General features: G+C 40.7%; 1 protein-coding gene across 3 annotated transcripts in view; it reads right to left on the bottom strand.

Annotated features, from left to right (window-relative positions):
* CWF19L2 (CWF19 like cell cycle control factor 2) overlaps window positions 1-7,023 on the bottom strand; it is a 145,106-nt gene extending 138,083 nt beyond the window's left edge. For all 3 annotated transcript variants that reach the window (XM_025465667.3, XM_049110021.1, XM_049110022.1), the window contains exons 1-3: window positions 5,764-7,023; window positions 3,639-3,749; window positions 2,761-2,883 (exon numbers count right to left, since the gene is read on the bottom strand). In XM_025465667.3, the coding sequence (XP_025321452.3) occupies window positions 2,761-2,883; window positions 3,639-3,749; window positions 5,764-5,856 (327 nt within the window). In that variant the 5' untranslated portion in view covers window positions 5,857-7,023. The remainder of the gene's footprint in view (window positions 1-2,760; window positions 2,884-3,638; window positions 3,750-5,763) is intronic.
* Between the last annotated feature and the right edge of the window lie 7,403 nt (window positions 7,024-14,426).

Here is a 14,426-nt window from a genome sequence, read left to right as displayed (position 1 = left end):
TTATCTTCTCAGATGATTTTACCTGCTACTTCACAGAGGAAACAGAAACAAGCAGAAACACCATCAATAATCTGCTCCTCTTCCCCATACGCCTCCTCATTTTTCTGTATTTGTTCACATTTTAACAATGCACTCCTAGCTCAGGCGAGGAGGTGCTCCTACTCTCGATCAAAGTTTACTCCTTTCCTGAGTTCTTGCTAATCCAAATTTATTCTCCTCAGTATTATTTATCTCTCCTTCCCTGAAGACCCCACAATAACCCAGACTCCTCTAACTATCCGTCTTTCCTTCCCCTCACTGTCTGTACAAGCGTCTCTTTCATTCTTCATTCTACTTCAGTGGGTACAGACACTGAGCATTCCTTCCAACACTCTAAAATATAGTTACACAACTTAATACCTATGTAAAAATGTACACAACGTATGTTGCAACAAAAAGACATATATACACAGGTAATGACTAAACAATGAACAATTAAGGGCGTTGACTCCCCACACAGTCAAAAATTCACATATTAACTTTTAATTCCCCAGAAAAACATTACTAGTAGCCTACTGCTGACTGGAAGATTTACTGATAACATAAATAATAGATTAACACGTATTTTATATGCTATATGTATTATACACTGTATTCTTACAATAAAATAAGCTAGAGAAAAAATATTAAGAAAATCATTAGGAAGAGAAAATACATTATAGTATTATACTATATTTATCTAAAAAATCTGTTTATAATTGGATGCATGAAGTTTAAACCCATGTTGTTCAAAGGCCAACTGTATTTCTGGTAAAGAACAAAGAAAAATAACAAGACAATGTGTCTATAAGAAGGGAAAGCGAGTACCCTTAATCATATCACATAAATATTTACTCAACCTAAGAGATCTGTCCCCATGGGACAGAGATTCTTAACCTGTGATCTCTGTCTAAATTCCAGGGAGTTTCATAAATCCCACCAAAATAAACAACTTTGTATATAAATTTCTTTTTGGAAAAAGGATAACTTACTTTTTTCAGAGTCTCAATGGGATCAGCAACTCAATCCACAATTGTGAAAACAGTGCCTCTACCTTCTTTTTACTTTAATATTTTCTATCTCACTTTGTCCTGAATTATATTTAACAATTTTTTCCCAAATAACTCAAGTATTCCTACCATTACAAAAATATTGCTGGCTACTGACAAGACAGATGTATTTCTCACTATGAATAAATAAACTGCATTCTCCTATAAGATAAGCTTTCATGAGCCATTTATTTCAGGGTATACTGCCAAAAACTCAGTTTCTAGAACTATGAGAGGGCCAGACTAGAATCTGGTGATTCAACTGCACATACAACCCTCTAAAGATCATACCTAGGAGACCAATGATTCCTCAACATCGCTAGCTCATTGCTCTTTAACCACATTGTACTTCTTTCTCTTTAGATATATTTGAGAGAGAAGGAGGAAAAAAAAAGACAGAGAGAGGGATGGGGAAGGGCAGAGGGAGAGAGAGAGAATTTTGAGCAGGCCCCATGCCCCATGCGGAGCCCAACTTGGGGTTGGTCTCATGATCCTGAGATAATGATCTGAGCCAAAATCAAGAGCTGGCCCTTAACTGACTGAGTCAATTGATTAACAATTGATTGGTCAATTAATCAACTGATTAGTCAATTGATTAACAACCATTTGCATCGGTTCCAGGTCTCACCATTCAGGGCTACTCAGAGATTTCATCACTCAACATGCATAACTTGAATTCAATGGACTTTTGTTGGTTAGAAAATATGTTTTTTAGATTATTAATATTGTATCAACTTAATGTAAGTGGAAATTGAAAACTGATTCAAGTTTGAATAACACGTTAGCTTTCTAATTCCATAAAAATAGTTTATACAGTTTAATATCTGACATTTCCCCCATGCCATTTATAAAGAACAACTTTCCAGCAGTACATTTGAAGCACTTTTTAACAATGTGAAGCTACAAATATAAACCATGTTTAAAAGCTCATCATGTTAAATTTTTATGTACTATTTTGGAACTAGTTTTTAAATTTTAGATTATATGTCCACCTATCTTAAGTATACAGTTAATAATTAGCTTATTGATTGCCTTACAGTTTTCAATATTTTTTTCTTATGCAAACGTCATGCAGTAAAACACACCCTGACGTTTGGCCAAAAAAAACCCTGGGTGCCCCAACAATGGACCTCTTTCTTCCAGAAAAATCAGTGTGAATTTCCCTTCCTTTGTGAGTCCTCTCCCCCTGGAACTTGCCAGAGATTCAGCAAAAGAGCATGTCCTTCCTTTTGACCCCAGAGATAAATATATAAACATGTCCTATTTCAAAAACTTAAATGTTAATTTCTATTAAAAAAAATAAACAAGAATAACAGACCCTCAAATGTCTTAAGACTCTTATTTTTATAGTACTTCCTTCCACCTTTCCACCTACTTCTACCTGCTGGCCTTTACTCCTGTCTGGTTCCTTGGTGGTGGTGGTGCTCGTTCTTTTCAGTTTCCCTGGGCAATTTATCCATCTTAATGGCTTCACCAAGCAATGACTCCTAAATTGTATCTCCATCCTCCTACCTTTCGCTGTAACTTAAGATCCATATTTCCTGGACATCTGCCAGTAGATGTCTCCCAGGCATTTTCATACCCTCACTAATAATATTTTTTAACTTCTGACAGATTTTAAGTTCCTATACATTACTCCTTTAAATACAATTTTCTCAAGTAGCTGCTTTGGTTAGCATTAACACATACTTACTGATGAACTGTCTGTTGACTCATTGCTTTTTTCATACTTCTGTTTCTTACTCTTTTTTTTCTTCTCTTTCTTTACTTTTTTTGAGTGCTTGTCTTTTTTCTTCTTTTTCTTCACAGAGTGTTCCTATAAATAATCGTTTTAAAGAGATTAAGAAAGGAAATTAGTTTTACCTTACTTTGAAAACAAGTATTTTGAGGAAAAAGAAATCTGTATTCCAAAAACTACATTTTCATGAGATTAAGCAATAAATATGACAGAATAAAATCTTCTCAGAAACTTTTAACATGCTTCTATAATATATGCATTGCTAATAAATCAGACAGCTGAGATATCTTTTCAGAAAAATATGAGGGGAGTTTTAGTTTTTAGTCTTATTTACAGATTCATCTGACAGATATAATCAAGTAAAAACACTTATACTCAAACTGTGTGTGTGAGCATACACACATACATACATATACGTATATATTTCTACGGCCCCAAAAGAACTTATAGAAGATTATTAGGCCACATAAAATATAACAAGATAGTATAAATTAAAAGTATTAAAAGGGAAAAAAGAATTCAAGCAAAATAAATGACATTAAGCTTTAAAAGATGTAACTTTTTAGATCCATAAGCTGATATAAGTAGGCCAGAAATTTGCTAAGCTTTCTACCAGTCAACTGAAATAACAAAATCTGTCCAATGTTATAATGTCCAAAATATTAAAGTATATTTTTTCTGCCAGAGAGATAAATCTAGTCAGTAATGCCAACTATGGGATATTCATCCTGTAACTATCGAAAATAGTATATGAAATTCTTCTTGCAATATTAACTTAATTAAGTATAAAAAAAGACAGATCTGTTATATCAAGTGAACCTCTTAGTATTGACCTGTGAGAACTGTTCAATTCGTTCATTGACATCAGGTAGCATCCATGTATCCTCACCCCGAAGTCGTTTAAGTTCTCTACGCCTTTCTTCCTTTTCAAAATTGGCTTTAGCCTGAAACAACAAAAAAATAAAAATTCACAAGTGATCCAATTGTTTTTCACAAAAGTAAAATAAAACAATTTTCCACTTTCATATAAGGTCTCCTCAGTCATTGTCTATCCCTTGCCAGGAATTTGCTTTTACCAAAGTGTAGGAAAGATTAAAAACAATACAAAACTATCCTTCCACATTAACAATCTCTAGTGAATCAAGGACAGAATCTTTGGAACTAGAGTAGACCCTCCCCTCTCTCTAAGCTCCCTACCTTAAATAGGACTCAAATTTCTTTTTTCCTTCACCATCCTACTGCTACTGCCTGAGACCTACAACTGTCAGGAGACTGATCATGCCTTCCATCTGCAATGCCCACATGTTTCCACCCAAGCTCCCAAAATGCATCAGGAAGAATCATCTTTCTAAAAGCAAATGATCATATTGCTAATTTATATTCATCTTTCAACAACAGTCAAATAAAGTTCTTTCTAGAAGGCTGCTTCTGCCTTTTCATTCTCTCTCTAAAGTCTAAAGTTGGTTTTGGTCCTTCCCTAACTCTATGCATATCTGTACTATAAAAGTTAGCTTAGGGCAGCCCCGGTGGCAGAGCGGTTTAGCGCAGCCTGCAGCCCGAGGTGTGATCCTGGAGAACGGGGATCGAGTCCCATGTTGGGCTTCCTGCAAGGAGCCTGCTTCTCCCTCTGTCTGTGTCTCTGCCTCTCTCTCTCTCTCTCTCTGAATAAATAAATAAATAAATCTTAAATAAAAAAATAAAAGTTAGCTTACAGGGGCGCCTGGGTGGCTCAGTGGTTGAGCATCTGCTTTTGACTCAGGTCATGATCCCTGGGTCCTGGGATCCAGTCCCACACTGGGCTCCCTGCAGGGAACCTGCTTCTCCTTCTGCCTATGTCTCTGTCTCCCTCTGTGTCTCTCATGAATAATTAAATAAAATCTTAAAGAGTCAAAAAAAAAAAAAAAAAAAAACAACTTTGCTTACAAACCATACTCTCTCCAAAAATTGCTTAAAATACCAAAAAGGGGATCCCTGGGTGGCGCAGCGGTTTGGCGCCTGCCTTTGGCCCAGGGCGTGATCCTGGAGACCCGGGATCGAATCCCACGTCGGGCTCCCGGTGCATGGAGCCTGCTTCTCCCTCTGCCTGTGTCTCTGCCTCTCTCTCTCTCTCTCTGTGACGATCATAAATAATAAATAAAAATTTATAAAAACAAAATAAAATAAAATAAAATAAAATAAAATACCAAAAAGGATGAAGAATATTTATTATGCATATATGTTACATATCCTGAAATCAGATAACAATACCAACCTTTCACCTGTCCAAAACTAATTGCCCACCCTTGCCTCTAAAATCTGACCATAGTCATTATGCACACCTCACTAGGCCCCCTCCTCTACCAGCTCCTTTCTCATCCGCATTTATTTAAAACTCTAACATCTTAAAACAAACAAAAACAAAAACATTCACTTGTACCTAGGTTGCTCTCCAGCTACAACTTTCCCCCTCATTGCCACACTTCTACATCTTATCAAATACAGTTTACTTTCCCCAAAATAATACCAATAAAAGACAAGAGAGGGAAACGGCCGACCTATTCCAATGTGCCTCACGTATGTTTCTGAAAATGGCAATCTTTATTTCAGACACAAGAGGAGCGAGAACCGAGGCTGTCAAATGCGCTGGCAGAGTCATTAGTGGTGGCGTCCCTCAAAAGCGCGCAGCCACGGTGATCAAATAATGGAAATATCAAGAATGGATAAATTTAAAAGGAAACTCCAGAAAGAAACAGGTCTCCCTAAAAAGAGAATGAGCAGAAGAAGACTGTCAACGAATCTAGGAAGGCAGGAAATAGCCAAGACTTTTCGGGCATCCCAAAGGGAGACCCTCAGCCAGATAAGATGAGACACGGAGGTGGCGAAAAGAGGGGGTGAAGGAGCAGAGCCAGAGGCCTAGCTCCCAGGAACCGTCCACTCCGACGATTCTAAACGACTTCCAAAGCCCCAAAACGGAGATACCTGACGTAACACCTCAGCCCTGGCCATCTTGGTCTGTTCTCTACGTTCTTCGATAGTCCTCGCACTTTCAAATCTACCACCGGCAGCCGCCATGGTTGTTGTCGTAAAAACAAGGAAGCCGTCACAAAAATCTCAGTTTACGACTGTCGTAATTTAATAAACAAAAGGAGACTTCCGCCTGGAAGGCGGGTAGGAGGGGCACTGGTCCACCTAGAGAGCATGCGCGGAGGTGAGTGGCACTTAGGGCTCGGGTGATGACGCCAACCCCAAGTTTCAGGGGAAACTTTGCAGAGCAAGCGGAGGGGCTGCGCCTCCTTGGTCAGCCGGCCTCTCCCGCCACCGAAGTCGTGTCAGTGGACGCTTAGCTATTTGTTTTGCATGATAGCAACGGCATTCTCATCTGTTTCTTCGCAAAATCTAGGCGTTAGCAGCCGGTCGAACTGTTCAGACCCTACATCTGGAACTCTGCTAGCCGAGTGCCCTTCTGGGCAGAGGTCCCTGTGCTGGAGGGATGTCCCGGGGGCGGGGAAGTCCAGTGATCTGAAGTCCCGGGCTTTGCTGCAAGTCCAGAGAACTCTCAATAAAAAGTAGCCCTAGACCTACTACATACAGAAAGTTACGCGCTGTGAGCTTCGGGAAATCAACCCAGGACAGCCAACAGGGAGACCTTTTCTTGTAAAACTGTTGGGGATTTTTTTTTTTTTTTTAAGATCTTATTTATTCGTGAGAGACACACAGAGAGAGGCAGAGACATAGGAAGAGGGAGAAGCAGGCTCCCTGTGGGGAGCCTGATGAGGGACTCGATCCCAGGACCCCGGGATCGCGACCTGAGCTAAAGGCAGAAGCTCAACCAATGAGCCACCCAGGTGCTTAAAGGGGAAAAAAAAATATCTGGAGCATTCAGGCAGAAAGATGGATTCAATTCTTTTAATTTTTGTTGTTTCAGTTTTTTATTTTTTGTAAATCTAAATAAGTATGGCATCAATAATCAAACACCTGCAGATAAATCTCTAAAAGATCAGTTACTGAAGACAAAAATAAATGCTTTCTTCCATGACTTAATGTTTATGTAGTGTTTTTAAACCATTTTCATGTTAGCTGTTCATATAATCCATGAAATAAAAATTAAAATATCATTTGTAGGCATCTGCCTATGTCTGCCTCTGTCTCTCATGAATAAATCTTTTAAATAAATATCATTTGTAAACTGAACTAAAATAACAATAATAAAAATAGAATTTGTGTGTGTTGTGTAACAGAATGAATGAAGATGGATTAAGTTTTAGGAGAAAGGACACCAAATTGGCATCAGCCTTGTTAGGTCATCTTTCTCTTCTAATCCCACTCCTTTTCATTCCCTTCCTGTATAAGTCAGCCCTGGAGTCATCTAGCAGGTGTGAGCAAGGTGTGCCTGTGCCCAGGGGCAGCAGGGAGGAGTTCTCTGAGCATTGAGAAGGGTGCTCTTGTGGCAGAGGGACAGCTGGGACCAGGCGTCAGGGCCCCAGCAGGGTGGGAAGTGCATCCCTGCAGTAGGGCGCCTGAGTGGGAGAATCTAGCACAGAATGTTGGGGCTTCAGAGGGGTGAGGAGGACACCCATGCCAGGAGGGGAGCCATGACGGCAACAGATGCTGGTTACATCCTGGGTGATTGAACAAAGAAGCTAATATATTAGGTTTATCCCTGTTGGAGAACCAAGTTTCAAATATGGAAATGAAGCAAACATGAAGGAACGCTGTGGTTGACTTGGAATTGGAAGTATCTGTAACTACTCACGTCTTTAATACATATAGGTTGATACAGAAATAGACTTGTGTGTGTATCTAGATCTGTATCTTTATTTCTTTATAATATGTTCCACTAGCTCTGTTCATTAAGAGGTCCTGGAAATGGCAACACCCCAATGTTAATGACCATATCTAGTGCCCAGATCTTGGCTTTGACAATTTTAAGCTTTACCTGAGCCCTGTGCTCCTAAAGACAGTCGTTTTTAGGTGTTCAGGGGTAGGAATTCGCCTACCATTTTGTGTTCCAGGAAAAGGCTTACTATAAATAACCATCCTTCCCAAGTGATTTAGATAAGACTTGCTCATGACCTCCTGACTTACTTATCAAAGCCTCTAACTATGCATCTCCAACCCCTCAGAGGCCAACAAAATGTTCCCTTACTTTATTCTGCATGTATTTTATGCATTAGGTGGGTGCCTTGACACAGGCAAAGATAAACTGAAGGAAGAGCAGTGACCCATGAATCCCACCTGACTCCACTCTAAAATAGGCAGACACGTAGAGATGATGCACATGGATACACACATGGATAGAGATAGTAGAGGACTGAGATCTTCATTTTATTCTCATCTGGAAAATAAATGAGTTTATTTATGTATTTAAATTATTTACACTTTTTAATGACTTGCTTATTTAAAAGTATTGATTTATTATGTCTTTATCATTTTAATTTTGCTTTATTTTTTATTTGAATTCAATTAGCCAACCTATAGTACATCATTAGTTTCAGATGTAGTGTTCAGTAATTTATCAGTTGTGTGTAACACCCAGTGCTCATCACAACCACATGCCCTCTTTAATTGGGTGATGAGCATTAAGGAGGGCACATAATTTTATTTATTTTAAATTTTTCATTTATTTTTACCTTATTTATAAGGTATTTATGTTTTGTTTTTATTAAACTGTTTCCTTTAGGGATCCCTAGATGGCTCAACAGTTTGGCGCCTGCCTTTGGTCCAGGCATGATCCTGGAGTCCCGGGATCGAGTCCCACATCAGGCTCCATGCATGGAGCCTGCTTCTCCCTCTGCCTCTCTGTGTGTATGTCTATCATGAATAAATAAATAAAATCTTTTAAAAAAATAAACTGTTTCCTTTAAACAGTTGTAATAATAAAACACAGTCATACCTAATAAAAAGAAAGATGGCTCTGAAGCGTTACACTCGAAGGACCAGTGTGGTTTGTGGGTTTCCATGTACACTGAAGATCTTTAATAGCGTGCTGATATTTTTATTTTGCCTCAGTTATCCTATTTTATAGACTTTCTAAGCTTCCCCTGATTCATCAGAGAACACTGATGAAAATTACAGATTTGTGACTTTATGGCAATGAGATCCCAAAAGTGCTTTATTGATGCTCATTTATTCAACAAATATGTATCAAACACCCACTATATGAGAGGCACTATACCAAGATGAAAGCCATTGGTCCTGTCTTCAAAAGCTTACAGTCTAGCAGGGCAGGCAAGTAAGTAAACCATAAATTACACATTGATCTCCATCTCTCTCAAAGGAACCAGAATGTGCCTGTCTCGGGTCATTTGCACATGTTAGTCTTGCAGCCTGGAACACTCTTTCTAAATTATGTAAATATTTATATAGTTTCAACAAGACACACTCAGGTCTTAATTATACCCCTGTTCCCTTACTCCTTTATAGGTAATCATTTTTATTCGCCTTTGGTTAACCTTTGATTTTGTTCTAAAGCTATAAGCACAAGTGAAACATACCAGATAATCATATACCTTATGATGTGACACAATAGGAAGTACATTGCTAACAAGGCATTTTTTTACCAAAAAAACAAACCAACCAACCAATGTATTCAATCCAACTTCTAGATCTAATGAGTTGATTGAAAACACAGGAGCTAGAGAAATAAGTTAAGTGACGTTACATGGAAGTGATCAAACAAATCCAGAATATACTAGACGAGTAAGAGTAATACATCCTGGAGATCATAGAGCGAGATATACATCTCTTTCTGATTCCTTTTTACAGCTGCATAGTATCCTATTACAAGAATATATTCATTCATTTATGGCCTGTTTTCCCCCACCAAAAAGAAGTTCTATTAGAGCAGGGATTTTAGTCCACTTTCGCTTCAGTGCCTAATACAGTACCTACCACAAATACACATTTGTGAAATTTCAAGACCTGTGGTAGCTCTCATAGAGGCATCCCCAGGGTGATTAGGACTGCAAGTGGTGGGGTGGGAGTAAGGGATGCTCCCAAGTCAGTGTTGAGACTTCTAGAAAGGCTTCCTATAGGCACTAATCCTAAACTGAATCTTGAAACCCTTGTAAAAGCGGAATAAAGGGCATGAGGTGGAAGTGACTTCTGGGCAGAGAGCACAGTAACTAAATGTACAGAGGCACAAGAGAACATGACCCTGTCGGGGGTGGGGTGAGGAAAAAAGGTAGACAGACTGCCCCTACATGTAAGAAATTAGCTAGGAGTGAATTAGAATAATCCATTTTTCTAACGTAGCAACTTGGGAAGAATCCTGCTTTTTTTTAAGATTTTATTTATTCATTCATGAGAGACACAGAGAGATAGAGAGGCAGAGACACAGGCAGAGGGAGAAGCAGGCATCACACAGAGAGCCTGACGTGGGACTCAATCCAGGGTCTCCAGGATCATGCCCTGGGCTGCAGGCATCGCGAAACCGCTGCGCCACCGGGGCTGCCCAGAATCCTGCTTCTTTGAACGGCATGCTGACACTTGACTCTCCCCCTGGGCTTCTTCCTTGAAAATTCTACAGAGGTGAAGTTCTCTTGCTGCTCAAGCCTGGGTGCAAAAGGAGTTTCCATCACCTGAGGAGGGATGCCCCGGGTGTGAGGTTATCTCCTGCCTGGGGCACTCCTTTGTCTTCTTTACATCCCCAGTAGATAGTTCTCTGCACAGGAGGCCGGGTTTCAGCCTCCGCTTCTTCAGCTGGCCTACAGATGTGGATTAAGGAAGATTGGGGTAAACCAGTTCCTTCTCCTTTGTGCCTCTAGCTAACTCGGGGATAGCTGGGACAGCGCACCTCAGGTCTGATAATATCGAAGAGTTTGCCAGAAGCCGTGTGGTTTTCAGTTTTCTAGGCTGTGAATTCCATCTTTTAAACTGCAGAGTAGGTCACAACCCAAAACAACAAGGGCCTCTCGAAGTCTGTGTGATTTGATCCACTGGATGAGGGAGGCTGCAGGCTGCTTGGTGCTCTCAGGTCAGGGTATACAGCCAGGGCAGGGCCGAAGGGAGAGGCTGCAGCACCTGCCCACCCAGTCCCACAGGCAGCCAGGAGAGCCTGCTACAGAATATTCTCTGCCCACTCTGGTATGGCTTACACAGTGACCTGGAGTCTCTGTCGGTCATTTTACTATTGAGAAAGAAATGTCTCTTCTACTGAAAGATTCACAGGAAATGGGCATAATAGGAAGTAAGAGACTAGATTTTTAATACTCCTTTATTGCCACTCCTGTTCCCCTACCCTGTCAAGCCAGGCAGGGGAAGGCCACCTGACACTCTTTGGGGAAGATCAGAGCAGCCCACAGGCCCACACCACGTTCATGTCTGGGATCTGCTCTGCCCTAGGCCTGAGCCTTCCCGATCCCAACACTGCCTGGTTCCAGTCCTCACCGTACACAGCCGATGCTCAAGGGAACAGCTGTTGCAATCTGGTGTCTGAGCAGGTGGCAGGTGCAGGGCTCAGGAGCTGCATGGCTGCCACCCCTTGTCTCCCTCCTGCCTCCTGACCCCTGTGCCTGGGTCACAGAGCCTCCTCTCTGCACCCACCCCCACAGAGGGCCTGTACACTTATTTGTCATGAACATCTCAGATCAAACGTCCCTTCCTTAGGACAACTTCCCTGACCACACAGTCTAACCTCCTTATCCTGACACTATCCCGTCACACATCCTCTATTTTAGATTCATACTATCACTTACCTCTACATACAACTACCCTGGCTGGTTGGGTTTGGGAGTTGTTTGTTTTTGGTTTCGTCAGTGTGTTTGTTTCCTACTGTATCCCCAGCATCTAGTAAAATGCCTGTCACGTGGCAGCTCAACAAATTCAGTGAATGGATGGATTTAACTAATGAAATGTATTCATCTACTTAGGGTTTTATTTTATTTTTTTATTTTTATTTATGATAGTCACAGAGAGAGAGAGAGAGAGAGGCAGAGACATAGGCAGAGGGAGAAGCAGGCTCCATGCACCGGGAGCCCGACGTGAGATTCGATCCCGGGTCGCCAGGATCGCGCCCTGGGCCAAAGGCAGGCACTAAACCGCTGGGCCACCCAGGGATCCCCTACTTAGGGTTTTAAAACACTCTTTGCAAACCTCATTTATTTGGAATTTATACTAATTCTTGAAGGAAATCAAAAGTTATCGGTTCATACAGAATCTATCAAAAACATTTTTCTACACACTGGCTCACCTGCTCAATAAGAGAAGGTTTGAAAATGCTTAACCTGTCTATATGGGGTTGTTTCTGTGGAGGGATTAAGTTCCATCACCCATGGGTAAGGCAGGCACAGCCAAAATTATCCTCAAAAATCCTTCAGATTGCCCAGAAAATACAGACATCTCATCTAGAGAAGACGACAGTAACACACATGTGTTCATGTGTAATGTGTGCAGCATCCTAGAACTTCAGGTCTCGAAGGTTGAAACTTAGCCTATAAGTGGGATGACCATATGTCCAGTTTTTCTGGTGAAGTTATTAATAGCTTTCCACTCTTGGAAGTGTCCCAGTTTGGATGATATATCATATGGCCACTCTCCCATGAAGATCTTAATTCTTTTTCAACATAAGCCTGCCTATCTTCAGAGGAAGAAAAGGCCAAGAGTCATTTTCAACAATATGCTGAAGTCAATAACACAGATTTAAAACTCCCTGTTTTCCAGCCTCAACTGCAAAAATTTAATGGAACTGGCTCATGGTCAAACACTCAGATCCTGAAGCCAGTCTCTTGGGTTAAATACAAACCCCACCAGCTGATGTAATCTGCTTTATGCCTTGGTTCCTCACCTGTGAGATGGGAATAATGATAATATATATGTCACAGAACCTCGGTAAGAATTAAAGTTAAAATACCAAGACATAAAATCAGTTAAACCTGATAAGAGTGCATCCAAACCATCAGTGCTCAGCACTTGTCAACAATAATTATTTTAGACTTCATCACATCTTCGTCAGTTACATGCTGCCACACGGATGCTTTTGTTACCTCACACTATTTGGGTAGCATCCCCCAACCTGAATGATTGTGATCCCTCCAGACAGCTAAGATTCTCCACTGTCTTCCCTTGCCCCAAACCTCTTAGATGATGACCTTTGCCCTAGTCAGAGCAGAACTGGTTAAATTCCCTTGATCTTGTGCTTTACGGATGCAGTTTCTCTCCGTGGAGGGGACCATATCTTCTCCCCTTCTCCCAACTCCTGCTCCTATTCACCTATGCTCCCCACTCAATAGAGACACTGGTGTAAAGTGTGACTGGGGGTCAAGATACCCACCCCACCCATTTTAGTGGGCTCCAGACTTCCACTGTTTTGCCACACAAGGCTTTCATGGGTTCAGGATGTGGGTTAGCTGAGCCTACAGTCAGCGGATTTTTAGTCCTGTGAGCAACAAAGGCAGGGAATAACAAAATACTAATTTATATTTCCCATGAATAACGTTCATTGTGTTTTAAGTACCAATCAACTCTTAATTATCCATAGTAATTGGAGAGAGTAATGACATATTCCCACAGAGCACTGTCCTAAATAACAAATGCTTTGGATCATCATTATTCTCCCCAGCAGATGTACTTTGCTAGTTACCCTGTATTTGTAATTTTATTGAAATGAATCTGCTTCTCCTGAGTATGGAGCCTTATAATCATAGGAGAATACATCACACAAGAGCTTTGTCAGTGGCAGAGGCCAGTCAGTCTTGGCTTAGACATTTAGATTACATGCTTACTATAGAAAAATCCCATACATCTGTGAAGAGTCAGTCATGACCACTTTAGACATCACATGGCAAGAGAATATAGTAGAATTAGGACTGGAAGTAGGGTGTGACTTGAAGTGAGGCATTGACTATATGGATGGTTGTGCTAATGAAATACTCCTAGGAGAATCACACAGGAAGAAATAAAAGGAGAGAACACATTAATTCAGTGACATCCTGTTGCACTGTTGACATGTTTCGGCACTATGGTTGTTTACTTCATAGTGAAAGTAATTTTATAACAAAAGAGTTAGTTAATCAAGACTTTGAGAGAGGACAGGGAGAGACAAGAAAAAGAAAGAGAAGAGGAGGCAGAGTGGGAAAGTTCACATTTGCTGAATGCGTTACCCATGCCAAGAACTGTGCTAAGCAATTTAATGTGCGTTAGCTCCTGAAGTCCTTGCAACGACCCTGGGAGGAAGGCGTTTCACAGGTGAGCAATGCAGAGAGGAGCCATTCCACAAGAACCCAGGACAATATGATTTCAACATCAGCACAATTCCCTGCAAATTATTTTCTATGGCCTTCCACAGTAGTAAAGGCAGTGATGTTCAGTATAATTTTAACAAAGCAGCAGATAGTGGAGAACACATTTCTAGTTCCATCTCCATTGTAGCCCAGTCTTGATTATGTACAACAGCAGGTCAAAGCAGATTACATTTTATATAAATGCCCCTTCTCAAGCAGAGGTGAAACCTCTGAGGACAAACCACGTGATAGAAAGGGAACAGTCTCTGGGAGCCTAGAAAAGGAAATGGCTAAGAACAACCATCAGACATCGTCCAGGAGGAGAAGCAGAGGAGACTTTGACACCGCAGTTACCAGAGTGATGCGATGTTTGGAAATGTTTCAGCAATTCTTATCATGGCTGTGATATTATTCACACTGTGA

Source organism: Canis lupus, chromosome 5, assembly GCF_003254725.2.
Source record: "Canis lupus dingo isolate Sandy chromosome 5, ASM325472v2, whole genome shotgun sequence".
NCBI lineage: Eukaryota > Metazoa > Chordata > Mammalia > Carnivora > Canidae > Canis > Canis lupus.
The sequence above is the reverse complement of the archived record's forward strand: the minus strand, read 5'-3'. Positions and strand labels throughout refer to the sequence as shown.